General features: G+C 39.8%; 1 protein-coding gene across 1 annotated transcript; it reads right to left on the reverse strand.

The window, feature by feature from the left end:
- Window positions 1-203: 203 nt before the first annotated feature.
- Window positions 204-9,663, reverse strand: LOC104567289 (synaptotagmin-4). The gene is made up of 4 exons (XM_088524830.1): window positions 9,630-9,663; window positions 6,034-6,848; window positions 3,386-3,506; window positions 204-635 (listed from the first exon to the last, which is right to left on the reverse strand). Exons 1-4 carry the CDS (start codon window positions 9,661-9,663, stop codon window positions 328-330), a joined length of 1,278 nt encoding a protein of 425 aa, XP_088380956.1. The 3' UTR covers window positions 204-327.
- Window positions 9,664-11,945: the final 2,282 nt, after the last annotated feature.

The raw sequence follows: 11,945 nt of genomic DNA on the forward strand, positions 1-11,945 counted from the left end.
TGTATAACAACACTGATAAGGTTTCCAGTGAGTTATTCATAACAGATAGGCTGTTGTTATTGAAGTTTAGGGCTATGTAAACTCCAGAAGAATAAGAATCTCTGGTCAAATTATGTTAAAGTCTAATGAAAAAGAAATTCCTTTATTTAATGTGAAAATTCAGATACCTTCTATTCTGTTAATTCAATCCAGTCTTTACCCTCCCCTCCCCCCCAAAAAAAAGTCTTGTAGTTACAAGCCTGTAATTATACACAGCAAAGAAAGGAAATTGCTCCTTGCTAATGGAAATATATATAGGTTTTAAAGTTCCAACCCCTCTCTAAGTTGCTAACCATCACACAACATATGCCATTTGGCAATTTGTCTCCTAGGGTATTCACAAATCTCCTTCCAGTGCTCTCCAGCTGTTCCTTCTGCTGAAGATCCCAAAGTTAACCAGCCAATGACCTCATTCCTTGACCCCCTATCTGAATCTAAAACCAAAAATTCAATGCTGATATCATCAAGGTCCTCACAAGGAATGTCAAAGACAAACAATTCATTGAACACAGCATTCGGAGTGCATTTCTTCACATGGGTTTTCTTTTTAGAAATTCTTTTCTTAGCATGGTACAGGTTCACTTTGACATAAGGATCTACAATGACAAGAAAAAGAACATGCGTCAGCTACTGAATATGCTTTTTCAGAAATTCATCAATCTTGTTAATGATAAGCTTTGTAATATACCAGCATAATTGCATCACAAGAAGAATTGTTTCAATTTATGGAAGATGATTCATCTCATTTAACTTTGATGGTCATATCTCAGTCAGTCCCTTTACCTTCCTTTATAGTCACCAAAAATGTAATCAATATCACCAGCAAAGTTCAGGGCATAATGTGTCCTTCATGACATTAATCCTCCCTGCTAATCCATTAACCTGAATGATTACATCATCATTGCACATAAAGATGAAGTATACTAAATTCTAACAGACTATTAAATATATATGGTTACATATTTATGTGTAATAGAATTCTACTTTTCACACATTCAACAAGTAAGGGTTAATCATTAGCGTTAATAAGAAAGGCCTAGGAAAGGGGAGAATAGTCCTATGCTGAGAGGATGGATGAATGGATGCTCTTCACTTCTGTACTATTGAAATGGGGAAAAGAAGGGAAAAGTCCACATTTTTTCATCTGTGTTAATCAACTTTGAGTGTTTGTGCTTTTCAGAACTTTTTTACTGTTGCAAGATTCTTTTACTATTATCTTCAATGATGGCTATACTTCTTCCTTGAGAGAAATTCTTCTTAGGCTACAGAACACATTAAAAAATCTTCCTTTTCAAGTGCCTTAGCACTTAGTGCAAATGTGGACCTATTTCCACATTCAAAGGTCCGATGTAAACCTCTCCCTATGGAAACCAGTCAAGTGTGATATTCCATGCAAAAAAATCAGCTAATGGATATCAGGCATAGATGAGTGTAAGGAAAAAAACAAAAACAAACAGAATCATACTGTGATTTTTATTTCATAGAATCATAGAATCATAGAATCATATTTCCTTGGTCTAAGAATATTTTGAAATGAGTAATGGATAATATATTTTCTTCACTCTTGTATTCTATACTTATATATGTAATTAATGTGTTGCTTGCCCCAGAATGAGTGCATGCCACATGAGCATTTAGTGGATACATGCTGCTGTTAAAAGACTATTTCTGGCCATATAATAGGTAAAGCCAGGATGTTCCTCTTGATTCTTTTAGGTCTGTTAAACACCTTGTAGCCAATGAAACTTGTGAATTTTAGTTGAACTGGTGAATGGAACAGCCTCAGAATGAAAAAGCTCCCATCTTCTAAAGGAGATTCAGCTAAGCAATTGTTTAGCTGACCACGCAGGGTCCCTCAAGCATAGCACCCTCCTCCTTGTCCAAGGTTTATGTGGGTCTCATGAGAAATACACAGTGGGGATAAGGACAGTCACAAATGCAGTATGTTACTGGCTGATGACCAGCAAATAATGAAGAACTGTCTAAATGAGCTGGGTGTCCAGGAGGAGCATGACTGCCTATAGCTCTTAGAAATATTTACTGCTATTATAGGTAACAAGGTTGGACTGAAAGAAGTGAAAAGAGCAAGTAGAATCTATAGCTTTACTCACAGGAGAGATCGTAAAGCAAGTGTGTGGTTTGAGTGTGTTATAGGGACTAGGTAGCTGCTGAGACTAGGAGGGCCTTTCTTTTCAAAGCAAGCTCTTTTCTCACCAGTGCAGACCTCAGCTGGAGAGATCAGCTTGCTATCATGCCATCTTCATGAAACTGCCAATGTCTGCTATCCCTTTGGGGATGGCCATTGAAAGGAAGTGTGCTCACTTATAATGCAGTAAACTTTTGGGGTCCATTTATCTCTTCTCCTGTGATATGAGAATAAAACTGAGATCAAAAGGGGGACTTCAGTGAAGCTCTTCCATGTAAATGGGAGTTGTCTCTATCTTTGCTGTACCAGATCCATGACCAGTTAGACTGACTAGATAAACTGCATTATCACTTGGTGTTAGAGGGAGAGGCTGTAATACTGGCTGTAGCAAATGATTCAGTGGCTACCAAAACTACTTTCTCCTGAACTTCTTTCAAAAAACTCCTGAGAAGTGAAAGGATATGGTATTGATGGCACATGTGCATGTCTGTAGAGTCCTCTGCAATGTACTGTTATTTGTTTTGTGTGTATTTGTTTTATTCTCGGGTAGTTAACACATTATATTCTAATTTTTAATCTGTTATTATGTTATCTATCTAAGCATTAATATGCACTTAAGTGCAAGTCTGGTATTGATTTCAAAGGAAGTTCCACTGAACTCAAAATGATACAAGACCAAGAGAAGAGAGTGCAAAAACTGCTTCTCCATTGTGCACCACGAGCCCCATTCATGATAAAGGTATAATGTTACAGATTGCTTCCAGCACTGGGATAGTTCACCTTTTAACATTGCCAAATAAATGTTACTGCTCAGTGGATCGAACTCAGGACAGTAATAATAACACCTTCCAGTAATAATAAACTGATTTTTGTCATAACTAAAAGCTTTTAGTATCTGTCAATAGCATCCTATACTTATGGCAGATAGATTCTATTCAAGTCGGTGACAAAATTCAGTGGTTTCCATTGCTAACAGATGCCATGAATTTCTACCCTGTGATTGGAGATCAAGACTGTAAAACATATACCCTGGAAATTAAAGCATTGACCTAAATGGGAATAAAATTAATAGACTGCAAATAATAGAGGCACTGTTCCTTCATTTCTAGGCTATTTTTAATCAATGAAGTGACACATTTCAGCTGTGCCTGCTCTGTTTGCTTTGCATTCTTAGAGCACATTCATTAGTAAAACTATTACCTGATAATCCTGACACATCAGATTTAGGTAGATGTCTGGCTTTTAAAACAACCACAGTTAGTGTATTTGTTGTAGACTGATAACAGAGAGAGATGAGTAATTCTCCATGCCCAGATGATTTCTGAGGAAGTGAAAGAAAAAAAATAAGACTTTTTATGAGCAATTATCCTGACAGAGCTTAATACTGGAATTAAGAATAAGATCTTCTTTAAATATCACATAATTGTATTTCCTGAGCTGGTAAATGAATATATAATTTATAGAGTTGTGCTAGTTTACATAGCAGATATTTTTTCCCTCTACTGTAGTTACATAACGTTTCTTATGGTTTGCTAGTAGACTGAACAAAAATAAATAAATAAATAAAAAGTTAACATATGGTTTACTATAACATCATTAGTTTCAGAGATGAAAATATAAATCCTAAAACCTGAGAAACAAACTCAGTGAAAGGAAAAGATCTTAAACAAAACTAAATACTGTAAAAGACATGTTAAAATTTGAATAGAGATAATTCACAAAAATCTTCAATAAAATCTTTTTACCGGTAAGAATTCAAACTGTTACTAAATTCTCATCCCTATCACTCTTTAAAGGACTGTAATATAAATGGAATAAGATCAAAGATTTTCTGTATAATTATTAGACTTGAATTTGTAGAAGTAATAGACCTATTTCACAAAAAGGAAGAAGGCAGGGGAAGTAAAAGGAAACAATACTTTATATATCAGCAAACCCAATAAGATATCAACAAAATATCGGTGAAATAGTTATAGTTGTAATTCAGGAGCAGTAGAATTGCAAAATACTAATATCAGTTATAAGTATGTTGTCTGGTAGACATTGATTTGGCTGCGTGCTTAGTCCTTGAAAACAATCAGATTGAAAGTCAATACACATTCCACTTCCTTGGTAGAGATCGAGAGATGTGTGTGATGCATGAGCATTTATGTGGTTCAGTTGTGATAGTTGTAAATGGTCTTTACTTTCTGAACTCACATAAAAAAAGGAATAATTTTTAACCAGTGAAGTCATTATGTTTTATCACCGACTTCAGTGAGGCTTTGGCTGCTCCCATATCTTACTATCCTTAGTAGAGCTGCTGCCTGTGTCACAATTCTTAAGAAAGAGGCAGGAACAGTACAGAACTATACCAACAGTATTATTGCAGAGTCTAGTTGGAGGCCTGTAGTTAGCAGTGTCCCCCAGGGGTCAGTCCTTGGTCCAGTCTTGCTCAATTTATTCATCAATGACCTGGATGAAGGCACAGAGTGCTCCCTCAGCAAGTTTGCTGATGATATGAAACTGGGAGGAGTAGCTGATACCCCAGAGGGCTGCGCTGCCATCCAGAGGGACCTGGACAGACTGGACAACTGGGCGGTGAAAAACCTCATGCAATTCAACAAGGCCAAGTGCAAGGTCCTGCACCTGGGGAGGAATAACCCCAGACACCAGTACAAGCTGGGGACTGACCTTCTGGAGAGCAGCTCTGCGGAGAAAGACCTGGGTGTGATGGTGGACGACAAGTTGACCATGAGGCAGCAGTGTGCCCTCATGGCCAAGAAGGCCAATGGGATCCTGGGGTGCGTTAAGAAGAGCGTCTCCAGCAGGTCGAGGGAGGTGATCCTGCCCCTCTACTCAGCCCTGGTGAGGCCGCATCTGGAGTATTGTGTCCAGTTCTGGGCTCCACAGTACAAGAGGGATGTGGAGCTGCTGGAGAGAGTCCAGTGCAGGGCTACAAGGATGATCAGGGGCCTGGAACATCTGCCCTACGAGGAGAGGCTGAGGGAGCTGGGCCTGTTCAGTCTGGAGAAGAGAAGGCTGAGAGGAGACCTGATCAGTGTCTATAAGTACCTCAAGGGAGGGAGTGAGGAGGATGGTGCTGGTCTCTTTTCAGTGGTGGCCACCGACAGAACTAGAGGTAATGGCCTGAAACTGAAGCATCAACAGTTCCACAAGAACTTAAGGACAAAATTCTTAACAGTGAGGGTGACAGAGCGCTGGAACAGGCTGCCCAGAGAGATTGTGGAGTCTCCTTCTCTGGAGATCTTCAAAACCCGCTTGGATGCAGTCCTGTGCCACGTGCTGTAGGTGACCCTGCGTGTGCAGGGGGGGTTGGACTAGATGACCTCTAGAGGTCCCTTCCAACCTTAAGCATTCTATGATTCAATGATTCTATTAGGTCCCAATACCATAACTAAAGAACACCCTTATTCTTTATGAACCTGATACAAAATCCATGGAGTTAAAGGTTTACATTGACTTCAATAACCTTTGAGAAAGAGTGACTTCAAACAGCAAAGGGGGAGGGAGTAAAGGGGGATAGTACAAAAAATCTTTGCCTTATTTCCTTTTAAAGCAAATTCATGTGGATTGAGGCCTCGACCTAATGTAAATGGACCCACTCAATCCTACTGGACCAGCTGAACAAGGAGGTTGAGTTTAGAACACTGGCATTTTCTTGTATTATGCTGCAGTGTTCTTTTATTACGTTTGTGTAACTGCTTCCTTATATAGCCATTATGAAAGCATCAACATGATTCTTATGATTGACTTGCTCCCTTTTCTTTCTAAAGTGCTGGCAGTATTACACAAGAATGATAGCTAGAACTAGCACAATACTCTTAAAGATGAAATAAAAACGTTACCCTAACATTTCTTTTGATGATCTCTCTGTCCATTAGCATCCTTCCTTCCGACAATTCAGTTCCTGCGAGGGGAATGAGAACTTCTCCAATTACATCATCTCTGGAAAACCTGTCAAAGCTCAAGATCATAAAGTGTAGTGTTAAGTCTTGGATTTGGCTATAGGGGATCCCATAAAATGTGAAAGTCTCATCAAAAGCTGGATCTAAGGTTTTTCTCAGCACTCTGGTTTTCACCTTGTGCTTCTTCTCAGGCAGGATTGTCATTTTGATGTAGGGATCAGAAGTCATTGACTGTTCATCCATTGCTGGCAGCCCACGTGCTTCTTTGATATTCACTACAAATGCTTTTTTCTCAAAGTTGTACTCTAAGGAGAAAAAGAGAGTTCCTAGTTTGTCTTGTTTTTCTTCAGATGACAGGGATGTGGTGGATTTTAAACTTTTAGGGGGCACAGAGTCTTTATTTCTTTCTGCAAAGTGTTTTGGAGGCAAGTTTTCAAAATCTGGAGACCTCTGGGTTTTCAGGGCTGTTTTGGGGAAGTTGCCATTTAGATCTTTCTTCTCCAGGTCAAGATGGAGAGAATTCTTTGGCATCACTGATTTGTTCTTTGTTTCACTTTTATCATCTGCTCCAAACTTCTTTTTACTATTGAGATTTTCAGGGTAAATGTCAACCCCCTTCAGAACATGGACAAACTTATATGGAGGGCTCTTATTGGATTTGGAAGATTTACGCTGGCAGCAGATCCAAGCAAAAAGGGAGACAGAGAAGATAAGACCAAATGCACTAAAGATCCCAGCCACTGTAGGAATTTCATCTGCAAATTAAATAAATAGCAACAAACACATAAATAGCAGTGCCTTGGACTCTATGTGATATTTCATAAAATAATAGTTAAAACAAACTGATACGAGATAGTAACAGCAACCGAGCCAGCAGACTGAAATACTTTGCATTATACATACTGCTCGCCACCTGCAGGCATAAATGTGTAGTCCCATACTAAGGCACACTTATGTTAGTACTTTTCCATACACAGTATAATTGGAAGGAAAATACTATTCCTGTCCTAATAGTAATAACCATTAGTAATTGCTTGAGAATCACTCATCCCTCTATGTGTAGTTTCTGACTTTATATGGAACAACTTTGTCTGAGTGAGTAATGCCAACTTCGTCAGAAGGCTTTGAGTTTATGGAGCTTTGTTGGTTAGATAAAACAGATTCTGCAAAATGCATTACTTATAGATCCATCATCTACTTTCCTCACACTGCTTTCTAGAACACTCTGCACACTCAATTAACTCATTTTTAATGGTCTGATCCTGTAATTGCCTGGAGGTATCCCTTGAAAGAAGGGAGTTTGGGAGGAGGTTATAACACACAACAGTTTCAATGGGATTTTCAGTAATTTGCAGGGCTATGTCTATGAAAAACAATGTAGGATAACTATATACCAAGTGTCTTTTCCAGATGGATGTGACATTGGACAGTCACATGTGAGTCCAAAGCTGAAAAAATTCTTTAGTGTTTCATTGGTACCTGCTAAGCTTTGAATCTACAAAACTATAGATCAAAGTTATAGGAAGTTTACAGGCAGGGTCACTAGCTTTTAGGAGTATATAAGAAACACATTAGAAAATATTTTTCTTCTACATTACCCTGAATCCTATACTTGAAAGCTACATCAAGAGAAAGTGTTACAACCTCAGTTGCCATGTGGATACAGCAGTTGCCCAGAGAGTATCATTAGACATTCACAACCATGCACTGAAGGAGCAAATGAGCTCGACTAATTGGAAATCCAATTTTGCCCATAAGTAACATTACTAAGTGAGTTTAAACCTCTCACAGTTTGCTAAATCCTTATTTATTTCCTGCACCAGTGAAAGACTAGTAGAATATTAATGGAATTACATTGTTTATGCATAAAGGCAATTGTGTAACAGTTCTGGTTCTCTGGCAAGCAATTAGCAGATCTTTCTGGATGAGAATAACAGCACTATCCTGCTCCATGAATGGCTAAATCAGTTTAAAACAGGTAAAAGCCAAGCAGATGGACATACTGCCATCATACCTTTGCCTTTTAGTAGCAAAGTAGATATATATATATCAAATCAAATTAGGACATAATGTTCCAGCACATAAAGGATCAGGCCTGCCAGTGAATTTCATCTAACAACAATCATGTCGCTCACCCTTTGCCTTCAAGCTGTATCATTCTACATATTTAAGTGTAAGAACTCAATGAAATGATTGAAAATTATATACATAACCAGAAAGTTTTTTTTTCTAAGCAAGTTAAGCACATGGCTCTGAGTTCCCTGAATTCCCTGGGCTGCAGAAATTTAAATATACATGGTAGAAATGTAGAAAACAAGAAGTAATTGGAAATTAATCTTTTAAATAGCCTTTAAGTATGATTTGCACATTTCCAATACTGTTTAGTTAGGTAACTTCTTGCAATGATGGAAATGATGCTATATTCTAATTCTACAGCTACTGAAAGCAGTGGAGGATCGATTTACTATTTACATTTTTAAGTATCTTTATATAAGTAATTAAGATGAGCATGATGTCACAAATGTAGTTAGAAACATCTAGTGGGTGGGGTAGGAAAGAAGGTGTAATGGTAACTCAAATGATTTCACATTTACAACTATTTATGATACATTTCTTGCTTTTGTCATAAGACAAATCAACTGGTTAGTCATTCAAGATAGTGTATTAATAGGAAATGCTATCTATTGATCCTGGGCTAAATTGTTATGTGATGCAAATCTGGAGTCACTTCACTTAGGTCAGTGGAATGATTCTTGAATTAAAACACTGTGAAAGCAAGAAAAATCTTGGCTAGAGTCAATATCTGTAAAGGAGAGTACAGAAACACTTCTACCTACTGTTTTTTGAGTAAAGCTATATATATATATATACACACACATATATATATACAAACATTTTAGAAATGCACATATATGACTGCTTCTGAAACTTACCGTATCACCTACATCCAGTGATTAGAAAAGACATAGAGCTGAAAAGTTCATTGTTATCATTGTTGTCTTAAAAAAAAAAAAAAAAAAAAACAGATTAATCAAACACAACTGTTTACTAAAAGAAAAAAGTGGGATCTTGTATTTTCATGTTCCTAGCAAGGTCCTAAACAAGGCTACCTCTTGCTTTGACTTACAGCTCACAACCCTTCTCTACTATAAGCAAAGAAGGCATGACAATTATTCCAAAAATGGCTTGAACAGAGATATTTCTGTGAGCCCTGGGATGTGTTTACATCCTTTAACTCTGAAGCCACGTTACAGAGAAAGCAACACCAAATCACCCAGATCCCAAAATGCACCCACCCAGACCTTTTCATTTCTCCCAGTGTGTTACAGTGGGTAGGGACTAAGAGGAGAAAAAGAGAAGGAGAGGAAAGCAAATTCATGCAACTTCTGGGCTGGAAGGGAACCAGGAGAAACACGGCTCCTCCAAACTCCGTAAGGGAGGCACCGGGGGTGGCTGGGCAGGGGCTGCGCGCGGGCACCTCGCACTGGGACGCGGCAGCCCCGAGGGGGCGGCCAGTTGGGTCGGGACGCACTTACCGAACTGCTGGTGACTGGCCGCGATCGGAGCCATGTCCGCGGTGCTGGGGCCTCTGTCCGCGGTGCTGGGGCCGCTGTCCTCGGTGCCGAACGCCCTGCCCAGGGTGCTGGAGCTGCTTGTCCTGCCGTTCCCCGGCTCTTCGCTCGCACAGCTCCCGGACAACCGTCTCTTCCAGGGTGTTTTTTATTTTTTTTCCAAAAAGCAAAGCAAAACCCGGAGACACGAGTGGTGAGGAAGGTGGAGGAGGAGGCTGCGAGGGGACTGGAGGAGAAGGGAGGGAGGAGGGGGGAGGGGGAGGGGGAGGGGGGGGAGGGGAAGCTTCGGTCCTCCCCTTTGCACACTGATTTGCAACCCCCTTCCCGTTTTGGCTCTTCTGAGTAGCTCCGCTCTGAGACTGAAGACATGGTTGAAACCCAAATCGATGCAATCCTGACGCTACAGGGCTGAAATCAGCACCTTTTCCACCTCCCATCCCCCTCCCCCCCAACCACCACACCCTCCCTATTCCCTCACATACCCCTCCCTCCCTCCCTCTTCCTGGGGACTGAACACATGCTCATCGATTATTTTAACTGCCCTGCTGCAGTATATGAGCTCCCACCCTCCATCAGACACAGACAGGGGAATGCTAATGTCTCTGATTCAGTGCTCTGCGTGTAATGCAAGGGTGTGTCTGTAGGACTTAATTATTTGTTTATTTATCTATCAGCTGTCCAGGCTACAATTATGTGAAGGCGATGCCAACTCAGACAGTCCAGACACCTTGGCTCCAACTGCACACATTTCTTCTATGACTTACTGACGTGATTCACTTATTGGATTTGACTCATGAAAACTCCTGACGTGTCTTCTCCCTGTTCTTCCTCCCTGCCCATCCCTTCCCCCCTCTCCCCCAAGAAAAAAACACCAACTCAGTCCTCACTTTGTAATTTTTTTTCTCTCTCTTCTCTTGCCCTTCCTACTGGACTGGGGAAAAGCTGATTTTGAGTGGATACTTCTGGATCCTAACAGGTTTGCATGTCTCTCTTCTAGTCTGAACTAAAAACATTGGTAGGGAGGGAGGGGAAGGAAAGGCAGGAGGATGAAAAAAAAAAAGAAAAAAAAAGAACTAAAAAGCAGTTCTGCCTTCTCCTACAACTGCTAAAACATATAAAACCCAAAGCTAAATCTTAGAGCAACAGAGCTGCAAAAGCCAGCACCTGGCATCTGATTCCTGGAGTCAGATGGAATCTTAGCAGCCAACTTTGGAGCCCAACTGCTAATTCTTCTATGTAAATGGGAACAGGTGCTTTTTCTCTTCTACATAAAAAAATCCAGATGCGTGCATAGCCCGGCATGACCTTGCTCCATGTATGGGCCTCTTGGAACCTCATGTGTCTTGGCCCCCTTTAAAATATAGTCTTGCTTCACAGTGAGGCCACCAAAGCTTCTTATATTTTTGCAAAAATAAAAAAGGAAAGGGCAAGGAATCATGGTGATTTAGTGTCTAAACACAGCTAAATAAAATGCCCAGTGAATCCTTAAGGTTGAAAACCTATTGGCTAAACCTAGTTGTGTTTCTCTGTTTCTGATGCACCTTCAGCAGCTTGGCTTTTGTATGCAAATGCACCAGTCTTCCATTAACAGCCATATCCATTACCCTGCTAATACAGAATAGCTTGCCACCGCTACTCTTACAAACACCTGGATTCTAATGAACTCAGGTATTAGAAGCCTGCGAAAACTATTTTTTTGGCCCTTGTATGTATTTTGGCAGCACAATTTGGGTTGGGATGCTTGGGTTTACATATTGGCACCAGTCCAGACAAATCTGGCTCAACTTCTCTCTCTTTCCTTCTGCCAGTCCTCCCTTCCCCATCTCTGCAATGCATTTCCCTTTCTCTTTCCAAAATCCAGCCTTGCTCAGAATGTGCATGAATGGAAAGTAATTACGTTTGATTTTAGACAACCTTCCAGGCTCCAGACATGATTGAAATATATAAGATCCTTAAACAAGTTTAGAGTTAAATATATATAACTGGGATACCTAAGCTATTATAAGATGTTACTGTATCTGAAGTTCAAATAAAATGGACCAGAAATTAGTGTTTGTGTTATCTTGGTAGTGTATCCTCACTATGCTTTCTATTTTTTTTTAAAAAAGGACATTTTATTGGAGTGTTGTGGTGAGCCTATCTGTGTTGAAATTTGAAGCATTGTCAGTAGGCTGTGGAACTCTTTGTTTTGTTTTGTTTTGAATAAAATCCAGAAGATTCTTTGTTGATGTATATAAAATTTAGGGAGCACGTGGAAATACGACAGTGAGTGCCTTAGGT

This window comes from Tinamus guttatus, unplaced genomic scaffold (genome assembly GCF_059628265.1).
Source record: "Tinamus guttatus ecotype Peru unplaced genomic scaffold, ASM5962826v1 Tinamus_guttatus_pri_ptg000214l, whole genome shotgun sequence".
Taxonomy (NCBI): Eukaryota; Metazoa; Chordata; class Aves; order Tinamiformes; family Tinamidae; genus Tinamus; species Tinamus guttatus.